The sequence below is a fragment of the Erigeron canadensis genome, chromosome 7 (genome assembly GCF_010389155.1).
Source record: "Erigeron canadensis isolate Cc75 chromosome 7, C_canadensis_v1, whole genome shotgun sequence".
NCBI classification, from domain to species: domain Eukaryota; kingdom Viridiplantae; phylum Streptophyta; class Magnoliopsida; order Asterales; family Asteraceae; genus Erigeron; species Erigeron canadensis.
In genome coordinates this window covers 8,469,879-8,492,131 of record NC_057767.1, presented here as the reverse complement: position 1 = coordinate 8,492,131, position 22,253 = coordinate 8,469,879, and the positions used below count along the sequence as shown (strand labels likewise).

At 35.3% G+C, this 22,253-nt stretch overlaps 1 protein-coding gene across 2 annotated transcripts; it reads left to right on the top strand.

The window, feature by feature from the left end:
• The first annotated feature begins 383 nt into the window (after nt 1-383).
• LOC122606710 (26S proteasome non-ATPase regulatory subunit 14 homolog) lies at nt 384-21,657 on the top strand. Of its 2 annotated transcripts, XM_043779565.1 has the most exons (7): nt 416-479; nt 10,666-10,764; nt 11,603-11,780; nt 12,463-12,544; nt 13,057-13,233; nt 13,684-13,851; nt 21,334-21,657. In XM_043779565.1, the coding sequence occupies exons 1-7, from the start codon at nt 446-448 to the stop codon at nt 21,523-21,525; spliced, it is 930 nt and encodes a 309-aa protein (XP_043635500.1). In that variant the 5' UTR covers nt 416-445; the 3' UTR covers nt 21,526-21,657. The 2 variants fall into 2 exon arrangements, with proteins under 2 accessions (XP_043635499.1, XP_043635500.1); XM_043779564.1 differs by lacking the exons at nt 10,666-10,764; nt 11,603-11,780; nt 12,463-12,544; ... (1 more) ...; nt 13,684-13,851; nt 21,334-21,657 and adding exons at nt 1,454-1,631; nt 2,303-2,384; nt 2,901-3,077; nt 3,454-3,621; nt 5,588-5,917 and having other exon boundaries at nt 384-578.
• Nucleotides 21,658-22,253: the final 596 nt, after the last annotated feature.

Sequence of the window (22,253 nt, the reverse complement as noted above, 5' to 3'; positions counted from 1 at the left end):
GTTCTTCTATAGTTAAGATAAGAAAGGCTTACAAGTTATTGTTGATAACTACATTTTTATTTTTACATCAAAAATCTTTACATCAATAACCAAAAACTGCTTGACGTGGCCAACATCACACCACCATTACTACTATCATCCTTGCCGCATAGCTCGCAACGTTCTAGTTATTATTAACTTTTCTTGTTTCAATAATTTACCAATAGTCTAAATGTCCAATACTTAAGATGGGCTAGATCTCTTGGGCCAAAAAAATAGCTCCTTCACTATCTCGAAATTAAAAGCCTAAAAGCAAAGGGATCAAATATGACTTGACAACAAAACACAGGGGACAAAACAAAAATATCCACTCACTATCTTGTTGGCAAAGAAATCTTTAAATCAAATTAACAAATACTTCAATCAGAAAAAAAAAAACACAAACACACACACACAAATCGAAATTATGGAAAGATTGCAGAGGATGTTCGCCGGAGCTGGTGGCGCGTTAGGCCACCCGCCACCAGATTCACCGACTCTAGATACATCGGAGCAAGTTTACATCTCTTCACTTGCTCTATTGAAAATGCTCAAACATGGTATAAATAAATACTTTTTATCTTCTGTTTTAGGGTTTTATATTTATATTTAATCATATATATAATTATTTGTTTATTTTAGTTTCTTTTGGGTTAAGTTTTTTTTTTTTTTTTTTATGTGTTGAATTTGACTCTGAAAGAATACTATTGTTTGTATCTTGATTTATAACTTAGATTTCAAATTTTCTGTTTGTATGTGACTTTTTATGACTCGTAACACCGGATAGCGAGATCGGTTTTGATGACGTGATAACTTATATGTCTAATATACAAAGTTTTTGATATTAGCAATGAATTGTGAAGTCTTGAGACGATACGGTTTTTGATAATTTCGCAACTAGTAATGCTCATTTTCTGCTAGAAGTATTAGTGGTAAGATGACGAATTTAGCGGATAAATTATATGTATACAAATGCATATGAATGAATAAAAGTTTTCTACTTTTTTATGCAAAGAACTATAAATATGGATAATATCATAAGAGTTTCAGTTTTTAGCATTTTATGTATGTGACCTCAAATGACGTGTAAGCTGGTGATGTTTGGCAACTTCTATGGGTGCCACGTTACCCGTGAGGTGATATATCTAACGATGATGCTGCAACTTGTATGGCTGTCGTGTATATGATTTATCTGATGATGGTTTATGGATGCATACAATAGAGTTGAATTGAAAGTTTAATGATTACATGATACACCCGTAAAAAAGATTTCAACTTTTGTATTGAAAGTTCGATACATACCAGATTTTGTTTGTAGTTAAATACATTTTAAAATACCGTAGCTGGCTTGTTCTGCTTACAAATGAGTGCCTTTGTAGTGTAATTGATGGATTTGAAGTTTGGTTTATAAATATATATATGCGCTTGAGTGTAGGGAGAGCTGGAGTGCCGATGGAAGTTATGGGATTGATGCTAGGGGAATTTGTGGACGAGTATACGGTTCGCGTTGTAGATGTGTTTGCCATGCCTCAAAGTGGGACGGGGGTCAGTGTTGAAGCTGTTGACCCTGTTTTTCAGACTAAAATGCTTGATATGCTTAAGCAAACTGGAAGGTTAGTTCTTTTCTGTTTGGGTTTGCTTATGTAGTTATTTGTGTTTCTCATATGATATGATTTTGATACTTGATATGAGAAATCAATGTTTACAAGTGTGTCTTTGAAGTGATGAGAAGGTGTACATGAAATCCCTTGTAACTTTGAGTCAGTCTCGCAGTCTCGCTGTAACTCAACTGGAATACTTTTGTAAATAGTTGTTTGTCTGACTTTTCCGTATACTTGAAGAAAGTTTCTTTTGGTTACTCTTCATCTAGATGATAGTAAAGCTCTTTATTTTGTCATCTTGCAAATCTGGGCATCATTGATACCCTTTTGGTCATTCTATCTGCCGATCAATCTATTTCTTTGAAGTGGTAGATTACAGTTGCTTTAAATGTGTGAATGGTAAATATGTATCCATGTTATTTGGTAGTGTGTTGTTTTACTTGATACTATTTTAAATGTTCTAGTCGTATCTAGGTTCCTTGTTTGTATTGGTAGTATACCTTCAATTAGCTTAATCTGTTTGTTTGTTACTTTTGTTCAAAAGATATATTGTATATCTGAAAAGTCTCTGTGAGTTATGTGAAGATATCACTTTCTTGTTCATCCTCTATTTTAAATTGTTGCAACTTATTCATCAAAATTAACTCTTTTCTAGCTTAACAGTTTCTTTTATTTGTTGCCAGACCTGAAATGGTGGTGGGATGGTACCATTCACATCCTGGATTTGGTTGTTGGTTATCGGGAGTTGACATCAATACACAACAGGTTCTGGATTCATGTGATTTAATTTGTTACATCACCACAGTTCTTTTTACGAAGCATAGCATTAAATAGATATATGTATAATTAAAGGCTTTTTGTTTATAGTGGCTCCCTATTTGATATTGATTGTAGTCGATAGTTTCTCTTTATATGGGTGAAAAAGTTGTAAATCATTTAAGAATCTATATCTAAACTCCAAAGTAGCATATACGCTCTTAGGTAGTATTTCAAGTGCATGTTTAAGTCTGACATCACATTTATCGCAACTGCAAGTTAAAGATTATGTTGTTAACTTTCATGATTTTAAATGCTTGTGAACAACCAAGTGTTTAAAACATACAAGATAACAAGTAATTGAATATGACATTTCCAATAATAGAAAATAGATTCCCAGCCATCCAATTCTACATACAAGATCCTACTTTTGATCATATTCATCCTATAATAAGGAATATAATATTTTTTATTGTATATAGTTCATCTAAGTATCTAACTTTCTTGCATCTGTGGTATGCTCAGAGTTTTGAAGCCTTGAATCAGCGAGCTGTTGCTGTGGTAATCGATCCAATCCAGAGTGTTAAAGGAAAAGTGGTCATAGATGCTTTTCGCCTAATCAACCCTCAAACCATGATGCTTGGACAAGAGCCCCGTCAGACAACTTCCAATCTTGGACATCTCAATAAACCATCTATTCAAGTGAGTTTTTCACATATGCCCCCACATTAGTCTCTTGTGTAGTACACGATTGACGTCCTGGGTAGTGGGGTTAAAACGGGGTGGCAAGGACATTTATCAGTCTATTCCAAAATGGGCTGGGTCAGGTCAGGTCAACTGACAAACAGTTTTTTGTCACTTGTTTTGAACTTTTATGTAACTAATGCATTGATCCCTATCCCAGTCTTTGACCTGATTGTAATCAAAATTTGAGTTATGGAAATCTTTTACGTTTTTACCAACCATTTGTTCCAAAATGACCCATCTGTATGGTAATCGTGTTGAAATCATTACCCCCAGTTATGAGTATATCTTGTTTAATCATCTTCTTCTTTATGGATGTACTTTTATTTTGCAGGCATTGATCCATGGTCTCAACCGCCACTACTACTCGATAGCCATTAATTATAGGAAGAATCAACTTGAGGAGAAGATGCTATTAAACCTTCACAAGAAGAAGTGGACTGATGGATTGACACTTGAACGATTCGATACACATTCTAAGACGAATGAACAGACTGTCCAGGTAAGAATATTTTTTCTGGCAGAATCTACGATGATTGTTCTGCTGCTGCTGCAGTTGAGAGGGCCCTCTTTTTTGTGTCCCTCCTAGGCCCTAGGATAACCACTGGAGTCTGACAAATAAACTTTTAAGTTGAATTTGGGGACCGATTATATCTATCTATATCTATATACTACAATATGAACCATTTGACTCTTGAAATTTTGATTTTTAAGAACCAGGATTTTACAATTTTACCTGTATTAAATTATCTAGTATGATTCAATGGACTAAAATTTTTTATAATGTTTAATGCACTATAATTAGCTATGTAGTCAATTTCGGTATACCAGTGGTATTTTGGATTTTGGTCCTCCACTGGTATACAGGTCCAGATTTCTGTCCAAATTTGGGTACCGAGGTTTTCGGTGAAATTGACCGAAATCTCACCAAAATCGGTCAAATTTTGGTGGTAAACAAGTTTTTCAGGTTTTTTTAAATATTTTTTTATTTAATTTATCTTTTTCCTAAACTTAAAAACAACATAAGAAACATTGATTTTTTCAACTATTAATCCTAATTTATCAAACATTGACGCTTTTAAGCTTGAGTTTTGATATTTAGATTAAGTATTAAGTATTAGTTTTTATATATTTATAGATATTGCATAATAAAAAAAATACTGAAATCCCACTGAAATTTTGAAAATTTCAAATTTCGGTTCTTGACCTAAACTCTGAAATTTCAGTTATTAACTACTTAGATAATTAATCGAAACAAAGCCAAGTTAATTAGCTCGGTGGTTAAAAGGACATCCCCCCCCCCCCCCCCCCCCCCCACCCACCCACATCCAAGAGTTCTTGTGTTCAAGTCTTGGGGTGGACATAGGAAGTCCCTCTATGAGGGCTTGACTTGTGTATGCGCAGGTTAAAGTCTAAGGGGGCAGGATTATCCCTTACTAATTTTCGTGCCTTCGGGCGAATTAGTAAGGGTTTTTCCCCCAATCGGGTATTTGATATAGGCATTTCTACTTCGAGGGAGCTCTCTAGGGCGGACCTGGTTAAGACAACGTTTGCTAGACCTCCCGTTGTTGAATCGCGATACGAAATTTCGAATGAAATTGACCTTACAAAAATCAATATAAAACCAACATTTTATCCATTACTATTACTATCAATTAGAAAGTTAACATACTAATATTATTATAACTCCCTCTCTTACATAATACCACGGACCACCATACAAAGTCAGTGCTCGGAGTCGTGTATCATTGTTGAATAACTTGAAACCCATTCGTCTACTGTGCATTGTGCGGTTACTCTTTTAGTTACCAATGAATGTCTTAAATACAACTTCAAAACCCATTTTGTTACGATGTTAGTGAAAGTTGTAGGATAACCCTTTGACCTGTTTTTGACCTACTATAGATGAATTTTTTCTAGGTAAATGTTGTAGGATAACCCATTTGACCTGTTGGTGCTAAACATAACCCAGTTTACTCGTTTATATATGTCAAGGGGTTAAAATTGCTAGCTGAGACCATTGAATAGATGTATTATCGGACAAGGCATTCCATAGAGAATAATATGCTACTTGTAACCCTAGTTTGCTTGGCTTCTTTTCTCCATAATCATTATGGAGCTGGCAAAATAATAAAAAAATTTTTAAAGCTAGTTATTATGTAATTTTTAGCATAAACTATATTTTACAATAATAGCTGAATATTTTTTAGTGAAATGATTTACAAGGTTTTATGCATTCGTAATATCGGATTGAATTTAACATGTAAGTCGTCTGGCCTTTCAGTGATAAGGCATACTTGTAGTAAACTTGGTATCTGTAATGTGTCCAAATGGTCAAAGAACCAGATCTTATATGCTGGATTAATTCTTGATATTTTGTTACAAATGGTTTTGTATGGGGAATTATGCGTCAGAAATATTTATCTAGTGGAAAGTAGTGAGCTTTATTTGTGGTAATTACTGTACAGGAAATGCTGGGGCTAGCTGTCAAATATAACAAGGCCGTTCAAGAGGAAGACCAATTATCTCCAGAGAAACTAGTAATTGCAAATGTCGGAAGGCAGGATGCAAAAAAGCATCTGGAGGAGCATGTCTCCAACTTAATGTCATCCAACATCATTCAGACCCTTGGTACCATGCTCGACACAGTTGTCTTCTAACTTCAACATATATCAATGTATTTTCACCTTAATGTCTTTCTAGCAAGTGATTCTAGAGAACATGTCTTTGTTTATCAAAACTATGATGCCTGTACTGAGATTTTGATCTAAAATCTTACTGTAATATTTTTCTTTTCAGCCATGCCTGATTTTTACATGCTCTTTTGACATGACAAATCATATCTACATATATGGGGAAATGTGAGGGGTGGGACTTGGGAGGGCTGGGTAATAGATCAAAATCGGTTTGGCTCAAGTCTGGAGTTTTTTTTTTAATGAAGAGTGTACTTGTTTCCATTTTACTTCTGTATTTTGATTTGTTGTGTTTCACTTGTTTGAGATAATACATAACCACAATTGGTAGATTGAATCATCTCTGCTGTATAATGAAAAAGAAAAAGCAAACGGGGCAAAATTTTGGCCTGGGACAGAACCCACCCAAATAAATAAGAATTTTTGTTTTATAAAGTTGTCGCTTCAAGGAGTCGAATTCAAGACTTGTTATTAAAAACCAAGAAAGCCGCCTCATAGTTCTCGTTGGCTGGTTATTAATGTTTAAAATTAATTTTCGTCTCAATATGACGCATTCATGCGGGATGTACTTCACAAACATATTAGTACTTGACTACCTAACAAATACGAGTAATACTTACGGGTCATATTGTCATTATTAAGGATAGATAAAAACATAAATGTCTATCCTGTAAATTTTTTTTTTTATTAATTATAATTTATAGGGGTATATCATTAATCATATGAAATTAATATTAAGCGAGTATAAGTCTGTTATGCACTTAATTTGGATGAAAAACCTCTCACATATCAATATTTAAATATTTTGAATAAATACTTGTCTCCATGATTTTTATGGTTAAAAAAAAAGGTATGTGGGGATTTTTCACCCAACCCCTTATATTCCCTTCCCCTTATAATATATATTTTAAGAATGTAGAAACTATGAAAGTCATATTTTTTTAGACCTTCCATCTTAAAAGCCGATTTTGAACATTTTGCAGCAAGGTTTTGCCCAGATATCTTAGGATTCCCGTATGACCATATTTGAAGGAAAACCATTTCTAGAACGGCTGTTTTTGGTGTCTCTTTTTAAGCCCAAATATTTCATGTTAAGAAAAAAGCCTAGTAATAGCCCAATAGCTTTAAAATATGGCATTCTTTGTTTTTCAACTGTGAACTATTTTAATTGAGCGGTGGCATTCTTTGTTTTTCTACTTCTTAATAAAATTAGGGAACCTTCTTTCTTATCATGAAGCTTGTATTAACACTAAATAGATGGCAGCCATGAATGAAGAGATGGAAGCCCTTCATAGGAATGAGACTTGGGTTGTTGTTCCTTTACTCAAACTTATAAGCTGCAATTGGGTCTATAAGGTTAAATACAAGTCTAGAGGTGATGTAGAAAGGTTTAAAGCTAGACATGTTCCTAAAGGATACAATCAAAGAGAGGAGGTGTGGATTATGAGGAAACTTTCTCTCATGCGATAAAAATTATAACGGTCAGAGGTCTTATTTGCATTGTTGTTAATGATAATTGGCCTCTTTTTAAGCTGGATGTCAATGATGCGTTCTTGGATGGCACTCTAGTCGAAGATGTTTATATGTCTCTTTCTCCTGGGTATTCTAAAGTTGGTGATCAAAGGGTATGCAAGCTAAGTAAATCTTTGTATGGGCTTAAGCAAGCTTCTAGGCAATGGAATGAAAAATTGAAAAACACTTTGGTTGTAAATGGTTTAAAATAGAATAAAAGTGATTACTCTTTGTTTATAGCTCTCTTGGTATATGCAGATGTATCGTTGTTATTAACAATAATATAGATGACATTATGAAAGTCAAACATTTTATAAATACTAGTTTTTTGATAAAAGACCTTGGTGAGTTAAAATTATTTTAGGTATTGAAGTTCTTAGAACTAAAAATAGTGTTTGTCTTTCTCAAAGGAAGTATACATTAGAACTTCTGAGTACGGGTTGTTAGCTTGCAAAGGAGTCAAAGCTCCTATCGAGTCTAATTTGATCTATTTGACTCATAATAGGCCAAACATATTTTATAATGTTCATTGCTTAAGTCAGTTTATGCATTGTCTTGATCTTGATTCTCATCTTAGAATTGTTTTTAGAATACTTAGATATTTGAAAAATTGTCTAGGAAATGGTGTTCTCATATTTAAGTGTTCTCAAATGAACATGTGCATATTTTGGTAACACTCTTGTGACTTGGACAATTAAGAAGAGTGTGGTCTTTAGATTTTCAGCAGAACCAAAATATAGAGCCATGCCTTGTTTGACTTGCGAGATAATGTGGATTCTATGTTTGTTAAGAGATAAGCATATTGAAGTTGAAAAACCTATTATGTTGTACTGTGACAACAAAACTGCTATTCAAAATACGTCTAATCTTGTCTTCCATTAGAGGAAAAAACATTTTAAGATTGACTTACATTTTGTAAGAGAGTATATAAATGGTTTAATCAAACCTATAAAAGTTGAATCTACAAATCAAATTGTAGATATATTCATTAAAAGAAAGGATGTTAGATTTGATGACAACAAAGTTCTAAAGTTGAACTTGTTTGTTATGTTTAAACCTTAAATTGAAGGACTATTTACATGATAACTTATTAACTTGTTTGATATGTGTTAAAAGTATAAGTAGATATTTTCAGTTTAAGTTTTTATACATGTTTGCTATAAAAAGGACTCATGATATGATTAGTATTGATGTGGGGACTATTTCTGGACAATAAGTAAAGGAAGAAAGAATAATGAATGAAGTTAACTAGGAGTGTTTATGGTCCGGTTTTGACTAAATTTCAATCCAAACCGGCATTTCCAGTTTAGAAATTTATCAAACAAGACCAAACCAAGTGTGTTGTCTAACCCGACCAAACCAAACCATATAAGCCGGTCCGGTTTGACCAGGTCGACGGTTTCGTTTATTATATTTTTTTCCCCTTATTTCTCTATATATATTTTTATGCATATTTCTATATAATTTTTTTTTATATGACACAAAAATAGAAACCACTGTTAAAAGACTATTCATTATATTATGAGGGAAAGTGTCCACGCATTATGGCGGTGGGATGGTAGGGGTGATAGATTATAAAATGTGATAAGTTATAGAGTGTGATAGCCAAATGCTTTATCTGTACGGGCTCCGCCCTCGCATTTAAAAATTCATCAAAAGTATATCGAATGACAACTCTAATGAAAGAGCATGAAATTTTAAGAACACTCATACCATTTTTATAATTGATCGATATACGGTTTTTGAGATAAAAGATGATAATGTACCCCTCCGAACCATGATACGAAGGCCACCTAGCACGAAGCCCGAAGATGTTAATAATAAATAAATGGTTGGGGATAAGCCTAAATCCTTTCCTAAAATATAGCAAATCATATTCCAATTATAAAGGGATAATGATGACAACTAAATCGGATAAACATGACAAGTAGAGTTTGATTCGAAGAAGGAAAGGGAAAATCCTAACTTTCTTCTCCAAGGAACCTCCTCCTATAAAAAGAAGACTTCCCCACGATTTATTCACTCACTCAAACGATCACGGATCGAACCAAAACCCTAGCTAAGTCGAACACGATTCGACCATCAATAAATCAACCTTAGTTGGCGTAAAGGAACACCGTTCCTACCTTCGGGTAATCGCCAACAAAACCTAAAACCCTTTAGGGTTCATCTCTCATCCTAATAAATCCTAAACACTCATAGTTGGCGTAAATGGGCATTGCTCCTACCTTCGGGGAATCGCCAACAAACCTTTACAAACCCTAAATGTCTCCATGGTCGATTTGATGCCCAATCAAAAGATTTTGAATGAATTAGAGGAATAAAATGATTTATGGATGAGAGAGAAACAAATGAGTGCTTGAAATTTGAGGAGAGAGAAGAAAATGAGTGGTTAAGATTTAGGGGTATTATAGATATATTAGCTAAGGATGTTTAGATTAGTGAATAAAAAAGAGAGGTATTTTAGGTACTTTAAATCATGAATTGAGATTTTCAAAAAGGACAAAATGCTTTATAAGATAATATAGATATAGATATATATTTCACGTGTTAAAGAAATATATAGATGTTAAATAAAAATTTCACAGTAACTTCAATATATATGTGAATTAAGTATACACATATATATATATATATATATATATATATATATATATTTTGTCCTGTTTGGGTTTTAATGTTTTGTTTTTTGCTCAAATTGTAACCGAACCAGGGAATCTGGTTTTTCAAATCTTAAATCGTCAAACCAAACTTTAACAAATCAATCCGACCAAACAAATCAAAGTATCCTGATTTGATTTGATTTTGATGATTTAATGGTTTGATGAATACCCCTAAAGTTAACTTTAAGATCAACGACTCAAAATAAAGTCGCTTAGACTACTCGGTACAAGGCGTTACCAAGCACGCCAAAAGTGGTCCCACACCAAGCACGCCTCCTTCACCCGTCGGATTTCTCACGCCTCTGCTGGTTTTTGACATAAAAAGCCCCATGGGCACTGTTCACGGCGTTATGGGGGCTTGAAGGTGGCGTTTCGGTTGCTTTTTGGGCGTCCCAAAGGAGAGGCAACGCCTTATTCCGTCTAGTCTTATAAATAAAGGGGGCATAAATGAAGATTTATGTTTTATATGTGTATATATAGATAGATGAATGAATTTTCATTCGTTTTTCACATACGTATTTTCTCTATATTTCAGTCAGGGTTTCATCCAATAATTCGTTTGTTTCTGGATTGAATTCAGTGTTTATAAGTATTAATTAATCATAAAATTTCACAAATTCAATATTAAATAACAAATCGAATTTATGGAGCGGTTACAACGAATGTTCGCCGGAGCTGGTGGCGCGTTAGGCCACCCGCCACCAGATTCACCGACTCTAGATACATCGGAGCAAGTTTACATCTCTTCACTCGCTCTATTAAAAATGCTCAAACATGGTATTAATAATTACTTTTTAATTTCTGTTTTAGGGTTTTATTTATTTATTTATATTTATAGTTTTTTCTTTAATTTTAGTTTGTTGTAGATTAAGTGTTTTTTTTTTTTATTTTTATGTATTGGATATTTGACTCTGAAAGAATACTTTGTTTGTATCTTGATTTATAACTTAGATTTCAAATTTTACTGTTTGTATGTGACTGTTTATGACCTTAAATTGATATGGCGAGATCGGTTTTTGATATTAGACGACACGAGTTTTGAAAATTTTACAACTTGTAATGCTCACTTGTCTATTATAAGTATTAGTGATATACTGATAAGATGACGAATTTAGCGTATAAATTACTAATACATATACAAATTACTACAAATATGTATGCAAATACATATGAATGAATAAAAGTTTTCTACTTTTTTAAACAAACAACTATTAATAAAGCTAAGATATTCAGTTTTTACCATTGTATGTATGTAACCTCGAATGACTTCGGAATTGGTGATGTTTTGATGACGTGGTAATCTATATGGGTAGCCATGTTACCGGTGAGGTGATATTGCTTATGATGATGTTGCAGCTTGTTTGGCTGTCATGTATACGAGTTATCGATGATGGTTTTTGGATACATATGATAGCATAAAAGTTTAATGATTGCATGATACGTCGGTAAATTTTTTAACTTTTTTATTGAACGTTCGCTACATACCAAAGCTTTATTGTAGTTAGATGGATATAAAAATACTGAGCAGGCTTTTGCCTTTTATAAATTTGTGACTTTGTAGTGTGATTGATGGAATTGAAGCTTGGTGTATAAACATATATGTGATTGTGTGTAGGGAGAGCTGGAGTGCCGATGGAAGTTATGGGATTGATGCTCGGGGAATTTGTGGACGAGTATACGGTTCGTGTTGTAGATGTGTTTGCTATGCCTCAAAGTGGGACGGGGGTTAGTGTTGAAGCTGTTGACCCTGTTTTTCAGACTAAAATGCTTGATATGCTTAAGCAAACTGGAAGGTTAGTTGTTTTCTTTTTTTGTTTGCTTATGTGGTTATTTGTGTTTCTCATATGATATAATTTCGATACTCGTCAAGAGAAATTAGTGTGTATGAGTGTCTCTTTGAAGCGACGAGAAGGTGTACATGAAATCCCTTGCAACTTTAAGTTTGTCTAGCTGTAATTCAACTGGAATACTTTTGTAATTAGCTGTTTGTCTGAATTTTTCATATACTAGAAGAAAGTTCCCTTTGGCCACTCTTCCTCTTGATGATAGTAAAGCTCTTTCTTTTTGTCTTCTTGCAATTCTGGCCACTGTCAGTACCCTTTTGGTCTTTCTATCCTTTTATCTTCTTGCAAGTCGTAGACGCGGACGGTTGCCTTTAATTGTGAGAATTGTAAATATATGACCATTTTATCTGGTATTATGTGCTGTTTCACTTGATAAGTATCATAAATGTTTTAATTGTATCGAGGTCCTTGTTTGTAGTGGTAGTATACCTTCAATTATTTTAACCTGTTTGTTGATTGTTATGCTACTCTGTTGGTTATTTTGGTTTTCAAGATTTATTGTTTATCTGAAAAGTCTCTGTGAGTTATGTGAAGATATGACTTTCTTGTTCATCCTGTAACTCAAGATGTTGCAACTTATTCATCAAAATTAACTTTTTCTAGCTTAACCGTTTCTTCTATTTGTTGCCAGACCTGAAATGGTGGTGGGATGGTACCATTCACATCCTGGATTTGGTTGTTGGTTATCGGGAGTTGACATCAACACACAACAGGTTCTGGATTCATGTGATCTCTATTGTTATTTACTTCACTTGAGGTCTTTATACTGAGCATTGCATTAATTAGATTTATTTATGACCAAAGGCTTTTTGTTTATAGTGGGCTTGTGGCTCCCGATTTGATATTGTAGTCGATAACTTCTGCTTATATGGGTGCAATAGTTGGAACTCAATTAAGAATCTATATCAATTGTTATATATGGAATATAAATTTCTAAGTAGTAATTCAAGTGCATGTTAAGGTCTGACAGCACATTTATTGCAACGGCAAAAAGATTATGTTGTTAACTTTCATGAGTTTAAATGATAGCGAACAACCAAGTGTTTCAAACATACAAGATGACAAATTATTGAATACGACATTTCAATAGTAGAAAATAGATTTCTAGCCGCCCAAATCTTCATACAAGATCATTCTTTTAATCATATTCCTCCTAAAATAATCAATATAATATCCTTAATTGTATATAGTTCATCTAACTTTCTTGTATCTGTGATATACTCAGAGTTTTGAAGCTCTGAATCAGCGAGCTGTTGCTGTGGTAATCGATCCGATCCAGAGTGTTAAAGGGAAGGTGGTTATAGATGCTTTTCGCCTAATCAACCCTCAAACCATGATGCTTGGACAAGAGCCCCGTCAGACAACTTCCAATCTTGGGCATCTCAATAAACCATCTATTCAAGTGAGTGTTTAACACATACCCTCACATTCTCTTGTGTAGTACAATATTGATGACCTGGCTAGTGGGGTTAGAACAAGATGGGAAAGACATATATCAGTCTATTCCAAAATGGCCTGTGTTGGGTCAGGTCAAATGACAAACAGTTTTTTGTCTCTTGTTTTGAAATTTTATATAATTAATTCATTTTGATTATGCTACAAGAATTATCTAAATGACTAAATCTTTGACCTGATTGTAATTTAAGTTTGAGTTATGGCAAGCTTTTAACATTTTTACCAACCATTTATTATGATCCCTTTCTGGCTAAGTATTTGACTCTTTTGAGATTAAACCGAACCCAAAATGACCCATCTATATAGTAATCGTATTGGAATCACTACCCCTAGACCCTAGTTATGAGTATATCTTGTTTTATCGTCATCTTCTTATGGATGTATTTTTATATTGCAGGCACTGATCCATGGCTTGAATAGGCATTATTACTCAATAGCCATTAATTACAGGAAGAATCAACTTGAGGAGAAGATGCTACTAAACCTTCACAAGAAGAAGTGGACTGATGGATTGACACTTGAAAGATTTGATACACATTCTAAAACGAATGAACAGACTATCCAGGTTAGAATCTTTTTCCGAGAATCTTTTTTCAGGTAGAATCTAGATGATAGTTTTGCTGCTGCGTTCAGTTAAGAAGGCCCTCTTTTTAGTGGTCTACCTAGGCCCTAGGATCACCTTTGGAGCCTGAGAAACTTTTAGGTGGTAAATTGTGTAGGCGGGTTGGGTAGCAGGTTGGATTTGGGGACCCGCAATCTATATCTATATCTATACTACAATATAAACCATTTGACCCTTATCTTAAAATTTAAATTTTTAAGAACTAGGATTTTACTGTTTTACCTTGTATTTAAATATCTAAAATAGTTCAATGGGCTAAATTTTTTATAACATTTAATTTAAATTTTTGATGCACTGACATAGTCAAAACAAATTAAGTTAAATAGAAAAAAATATTACTATCTCAATTAGAAAGTGCTCAGCGTTGTGTATCATTGTTGAATTAGTTGAAACACATTCGTCTACTATGCATCGTGCGGGTACACTTTTAGTTAACAATGAATGTCTTAAATACGAATTCATAACCCATGCATTTAAATGCTCTTTGGGCAACTTTCAAACCATCCGAACTGCCTGTTTTGACCCATTATAGATGACTTTTCTGTAGCTAAGTGCATTAGGATAACCAATTTGACCTGTTTGTGATAAACTTGACCCAATTTACCCTTTTATATTTGAAGGGGTTGAAATTACTACCTTTTGATAGAAACTTTAAAGATGCCGAGTCAATGCAATAGATGTATCAAAGACAAGGTTTCTATAGAGAATCCTATGCTATTTGTAAGCCTTGTTTACTTGGCTTTTTTCCTTCATACATATTATGGAGCTGGCAAAATAATAAAGCTTTTTTTAAAGTTAATTATTTTGTTAAATTTTTATCATAAAAATATATTTTACAATCATAAATGTTTTTCTGTGAAATTATTTACAAGGTTTTATGCATCCGTTATATCAAATGAATTTAACATGTCTCCTTTTTAGCTTAGTTGCCTGACCTTTTAAGGTTTAGAGTAAATTACTTTTTTCCGTCCCCGAAATTGGCACGTTTTTCACTTTCATTCTCTTAAGTGAAAAAATATCAATTTTTACCTTAAAGTTGGCAAAATTTGCAATCGTGGTCTCCTGTTAGGAACAGTAGGTTGCACAGCGGAAGCAAAACAGAAAATAAATAAAGAACACGAGCATTAATGTGGTATCTCAATTCTCACACAATGTGTGTGAACTAATCCACGACTGCAACTAGGGTTTTTTTATTAGCTCAGTACAAAAATTACAATGCATAGGCTAGGATATATATAGAGAACTTGGTTTTAAAAAGCGCGCCTGAAGCGCTAGGCGCAAGCCTTGGAGCTTTTTGGTACTCAAGGCGCAGGGTGTACAGAAAGCACGAGCTTTTGGGCCTTTTTTGTGAGCCTAGGCACCAAAAAGCGCTAAAAAGCGTGAGCTTTTTGTACAGAAGAGGATTTTTTTTATAGAAATAAGTAATTTTTTTCCTTAACTCTTCTTTCTCAATAAGATTGATCTCTTCTTTCTTTTTCCCCAACGAGAACAACAATCTTTTGAGAATTTCTTTTCAAATACCAAATTTGATCAAAGCCAGACTTAAACGAGTATCTTACTGATGTTGTTTGGTATTTTATGTGTTATAAATACTATATAAATAATTTATAAAATTTCTTCATAAGTGTGCGCCTTGTGTACGAAAAGCTCGCCGCTTTTGCGCTTAGCGCTTTGCGCTTCCGAAATGGACCCTATCGCTTTTTAAAACCAAGATAGAGAACATTCTAGGTTTTCCTGCTTGGTTAACAGGGAAACCTAATGGGCTTCTTAAACAGCCAACTAAAACAGGCCCGAAGCTAAAAAAGCCTAAGGCCTTCAAAACCCAACAATCTCCCGCTTGAAGGCCTTGTGGGAAACGAGTCACCAACAAGCTCACAACAATCCAAGTCGTCAGTAATCAGTAATTCAAAAACACATGGAACAGAAGAACAGGTCCATCTCAATAAACAAACCAAACTTCAAACCATAACACACCTAGTTGCAGCGGACCCCCACTCGTTAGCAAACAGAGGGCCCTGTTGGAGCCTCAGATGACTCCAACACGTTCTAAACAGACCCCGACTTTTCATCCTCAATCCCAACTGTTTCCCTTAGACTCAAACCATCAGATACAGAGACTCTTAGAGGAACACTCTCCACTAACGGTAACTTCTCACGAGAGATTTCATTCGGATCCCTAGTCTTCCGAACCCAACGTAGATTTCCAGACTATGTCGAGCTACTCCTACTGTCACGAAACTCCCACACCTTCAGACTTCCGAATACGCTCAAGCGGATTACCCAGAGTCCCAGAGTTCTTTACCGTCAATTGAACTCGTTTAGCTACCGAATCGGCGAGTCCGACTTTGGCGCTCGTCTTAACAGGGGTGGTCATTTCCCCAGACGGAACATGCACCATATACAACGACCCCTTCTTGAATCCCCTAGCAACCACGAGATTTCCCTTAACGACCTTCCATTTTCCACCACCAAACTTAACGTCTAAACCTTGTTCATCCAACTGCCCAATAGAGATCAACTTCGTTTCAAGCCTCGGAATAAACACAAAGTCCAAGTAGTGCCCAAAGTAGTAACAAGATCCAAATCTACCATGCCAGTCACATTAAGAATTTCACCCTTTCCTAGCCTAACCTTGCCAAATCGCCTTTTTTAACATTCCGCATGCAATCATTGCTGTGGGTAGCATGGAATGATGCACCGGAATCCATGACCCATGAATCCACACTGCTTTCAACACACATCATCAATACATTGTCTTCGGAGTCTTGCTGTAGCAGTGTTCAATCAATCAAAGTTCTTTTTCGGAGAATTCTTATTCGGACATTGACTCCTGTAATGTCCAGTCTCGTTGCAGTCCCAACAGCGCACACTTGAACGAGCCCTAGACAAGCTCCTGCCCTGACCTTTGCTGAAGAAGACCCACCCTTTGCACTTCTTTGACGAACGTCTTCACCCAGTACCAAGTCGCGAATCTTTTCAAAACTCATCCCGTCAGTTCCCACCAAGCTTGTAACAGCAGTTACATTGCCGGACCAACTATCAGGCAGTGAAGATAGCAATAGTACAGCTTTGGTCTCTTCATCAAAATTCGTTCCCACAGATGACAATCTGGACAGAATAGAATTCAGATCGCTTATGTGCACGGTAACTGAACTCCCCTCCTTCATTCTCATATTGAACGACTCTCTCATCAGGAATACCTTATTAGCAGCAGACGGTTTCTCATACATATTTGACAACGCCGACATCATACCACTAGTAGTGGTTTCAGACATGATGTTGTAAGCCACATTTCTCGTCAAACTCAGTGTAATAACCCCTCTGGCTTTCTTATCCTTCGTATCCCAAAGAGCTGCTTGTTCTTCATTCATCTTCTCCGTTTTTTTTACCAATAACAATGTCCAGATCCTTTTAACTAAGTAAAGCTTCAATTAGCATCTTCCACTAACTAAAATCCGAACCGTCAAACTTTTCAATCACAAATTTCCCATCTTCAGCCACATGATGACAAACGAAAAATAAATAACCAAAGTTACCCGGCTTCAACTTAGTTGATGAACACCCCTCAACAAGAATCAAACAAAAAAAAACAATAACCACCACCTTATATCTTCCAAACTATCAATCAACAACACCAAAAAAAAAACCCCAAAACAGGAACCCTAAACGCGAGATCCAACAACAGCAGTCGGCTGCAAACATGGACGGTCTTTGGTGATGTAGCAGATGTAGCAGCGGAACAGCAGCAACAGTAGCGGAACAACAGCAACAGCTGCAAACCAGCTTCAAATAGATCTGACAGGAAGAAAGCAACAGTTCCAACAGCAGCAGAAAACTGCAAACAGCAGCGGAACAGGAGCTTAATAAGCAGCGCAAACAGCAGGAACAGAACCAGAACAGATCAAAACCGAACAGTAGCAGCCACAACCGAATTTCAATCAAACTGATCTCAGAAACAGATCTGATCAGTTCAGTAGCAGAACAAGATCAGCGAACACAGGGGCAGAAAACAGTCCCTTAATCGTGAATTCAGCAGCCGCGAACAGAATCAAAGGAGCCTAAACTCTGATACCACTTGTTAGGAACAGTAGGTTGCACAACGGAAGCAAAACAGAAAATAAATAAAGAAGAACACGAGAATTAACGTGGTATCTCACACAATGTGTGTGAACTAATCCATGGCTGCAACTAGGGTTATTTTTATTAGCTCAGTACAAAAATTACAATGCATAGGCTAGGATATATATAGAGAACATTCTAGGGTTTCTTGCTTGGTGTTTAGGAAACCCAATGGGCTTCCTAAACAACCAACTAAAACAGGCCCTAAGCTAAGAAAGCCTAAGGCCTTCAAAACCCAACATCCCCTAGACGACATTGATTTTTGGCCGTTAACGTACGCACGTGCTAAACACGTGAGGGCATTAATGTCTTTTCATCTTAACAACATCCTAATATACTGAGTTAATTACATTTTTCGTCCCTAATGTTGTTATACCTTTCTGTTCCAATCCTTTTATAATCTTCTTCCCCATCCAACCATATAAACCCATATATGTCTATTATATATCTATATATTTTTCTCTCACATGAAGAGCAATCTCACTCAAACCAAAACTTAAGACCGACAATTTTGACACAAAACCTGTTAAGACGACACGACACGACCTGTTCTTAACAGGTTTCGTGTCTTAACAGGTCCGGACCTGTTAGGCACCTGTTAAGATTTTTAATTAAAAAAATATATAAATATATAATATGTATATATGGTATTCCTTTATCTTTTAATATTAAATACTCTAAAGTTATTTCCTGAAATCCTTTCCTCCTCTAAACTTTTTCTAAATATCAACTCCCACCAACCACCTCTCCTACTACATACGGCTGCCGGATTTTTAGAACAAGGGATTTCTCAAGTTTTTGCCCTCTCTATAAATAGTAGATCTTAACTTTTAATCCTAATCGCAAATCGTGGATCTTGGCTCTAGTTATTGCACTCTTTGGCTAGATCTAAGATCTAGGATTCCAAATTTAGTTTTTTTTTTGACACATCCACCACCATCACAATCACAACTATCTTCTATACAAATCTTGGATTTTTTTTGATTTTATTACATATTTTATCATTTTCCTAATCTTAGTTCCATGAGTTGATTGTTACGGTCTCGACAAAATTGCATTATATATTGTTGGTCATTATATTATATTATTGTCTGGTAGAATTGTAAGATATTAAAGTTTGTAATATAGGAGATTATTTTTGTGGTGTTACTTTATTGTTTTTGTAGATTATTTCAATCAGAATGAATTTGTGTGCTTGTTGGCAACTTTTTCAATCTTCAGCTATTCATTTGTGCTCTTTAACTTTAGGGTTTCTTAACAGGTAACCTGTTAATTTTCGTGTCGTGTTCGTGTTTGAAAAACATGACACGATTAGTTAATACGTCGTGTAGGTCGTGTTCGTGTCTGACCTTAACATGTTTGTGTCTTAACAGGTTCGTGTCTTAACAGGTTTCATGTAACCTGTTATGCCACCCTTAACCAAAACACATATTATTAATCCTATAAATCATATTAGTTATAATTCAAAAGACACATCAAAATCTACATAATAGCATGCGGTGGTGGTGGTCAATTTGTAAATTCCCCAAAACTTATTTCAATTCCATTCTCTTACTCCTTGCTCTCATTCTCTCATAAAACTCAAATGGGATAAAAGAGATGTAATTTTTTATTGGAATATATATATTTATATATCTCTTTCACACATACACAAAGATTCAATACACAGTATATAATACTATAATAGACACACACACACATATATATATAGGGGATAACTTGGATGATGTTAACATTATTTTGGTTGGATGATATTGCTCTCACAAACCATTAAAATCATGGGGGGCTTTTTGACATGTGTAGAAAATGATTTAAATGATTTAAGTGAATTTGTGAGAGCAACATCATCTATGATCTATGATGTTAACATCATGTAACATTTTCCCATATATGTATATAGGGGTGGGTTATTTTAGGACCACTCCTTATTTTAGGACCAATTAGGACCACATCATCATCACCGACCACCACCACCACCACCATGATCCTCGCCGTCGTCAGGAAATCATGTTTAAGTTAACTTACACATGTGTAAGTTGTATATAACTTACACATGTGTAAGTTAACTTAAACATGATTTTCCGGTAGTCGCTGTCGCCAGGAAATCATGGTGGTGGTCGGATTTACACATGTCCTAATTGGTCCTAAAATAACTTGCACCTATATATATATATATATATATATTGGGTTGAATCTCCTCAAATCAAAGATCGAGACAAGTCTGGAAAGAAAATCAAGAAAACGATATTTTCGATCCACAAGTATACAAGGCGGTGTTGGTGGTGACTGCTATTATGGTACGGGTGGTGGCCGGCAGATGGCTGAGAGGGATAAGGGTGGTGGTGGTCGGATTTAAGGCGGCGGCTATAGGTTTCTCATCTTACGGTAGTGTTGGGTTTAACTCGATCTTGACCGACCGTTGTGAGGGGGGTAGAGGTGGCCTGGTGGGTTTGAACTTGACCGGCGGGGATGGGTTTACCTTTGATGTATTCCTTTGTCTATGTTTCTTATTTGTGGTGCCACAGGGACGATTTGTTTCAAATATATATTAAGATCCGACCATCACCATGCTTATCCGCCCACACTAATATAGATCCAACCGCCAATAGATCCAACTATTCAGGTTTGATGCGGGTTTCTATAAATGATAATTTTTTTTATGGATTTCTTCAATCCCTGACCTTATATCTCCGATCCCCCTGTTTTTTCTGACGATGAAGTCAGTGATGATATATATATTTATACGTGGGTGTTGATGATTATGTATAATCTTGCTACTTTCTGTTCTTTCCTTTATCCTTCTATTTCTTCCTCTTTTATGGTGCATATTGTTGTGTGTGTGACCAGATTGTAGATTGTATATAAGTATGTATCTATGCATGATTGTGTGTGGACCACAAGCAGCAGCAAAGTCGTATATATCACATATGTATGTATTATATAAGTAAATGATTTTTTTTGTAAGGGGAAAGGGCACTGTTACCCTCACGTGTTTAGCACATGTGAACGTTAACGGCCAAATACTAACGCCGTCTAGGGGAAGGACCACGATTGCAAATTTATGCCAACTTTAAGGTAAAAATTGATATTTTTTCTCTTAAGCGATTGAAATTGGAAAACGTGCCAACTTCGGGGATGGAAAAAAGTAATTTACTCTAACTTTTAATGATAAGACATTATTCAACAAATATGTTGAGGTTGTCACTTGTAGTAAACTTGGAATATGTAGTATGTCCAAATGGTCAAAGAGACAGAAATATGTTGCCGGTGGAAAGTAGTGAGCTTTATGTGGTAATTAATGTACAGGAAATGCTGGGCCTAGCTATCAAATACAACAAGGCCGTTCAAGAGGAAGACCAATTATCTCCAGAGAAACTAGCAATTGCAAATGTTGGAAGGCAGGATGCGAAAAAGCATCTGGAGGAGCATGTCTCTAACTTAATGTCCTCAAACATCATTCAGACACTGGGTACCATGCTTGACACAGTTGTCTTCTAACTTCAACCTATATTTCAATGTATTGTCACGTTACTGTCTTTCTAGCAAGTTATTCCAAGGAACATGTCTTTGTTTATCAAACTATGATGCCTGTTTTGAGCCATGTGATCTAAATTCTTAATTTTTTTCTTAGCAGCCGTGCTTGATTTTTACTTGCTCTTTTGACATGACAACATATTTTCGTTTATGCGGAAATTGGCGGGTTGGGATCAAAATAAGTTTGGCTTAAGTCTGGAGTTTTTTCAGTGGAAGGGGTTTACATGTTTCTGTATTTTGATTTGTTGTTTTCACTTGTTTGAGATAAAACGTACCTCCATTAACACTAGATCAAATCATTCCTGCTGTATAATGAAAAAGAACTCGGAAATGTTTTTCTGAACGGGTTAATATTGGGACTGGGACAGTATTCAGAACTGGGGAATTTAGAACAAAAAAACCATAGAACTCTATCAATGTTTAGACATCAGCAAAAGTAAACCCATCCATGAGACATTGTATGGTTTTCTACTTGCCTTTTACGAACGAAGACTTGTTCACTACAATAACCATTTGCTGGCCACGGTGTTCATCCGTCACAGGTGAACAAACACCTGTTTTTTTTCCGGATACTACCCATTACATTGCACAAACAAATATACTTTCTAAACCATTGCAATGCTATCACATCGTAGCCCCATTAGTAAATGAAAAAAAGCCAAGAATGTATAGGGATTAAAATTAACTAATTT

Bases quoted from the DNA above. Each gene is read 5' to 3' on its own strand.
- LOC122606710 (XM_043779565.1), top strand. From the start codon at position 446: ATGGAAAGATTGCAGAGGATGTTCGCCGGAGCTG. The intron at 12,545-13,056 runs GTTCTGGATTCA...TGATATACTCAG, and splicing joins TTGACATCAACACACAACAG to AGTTTTGAAGCTCTGAATCA. The intron at 13,234-13,683 runs GTGAGTGTTTAA...TTTATATTGCAG, and splicing joins TCAATAAACCATCTATTCAA to GCACTGATCCATGGCTTGAA.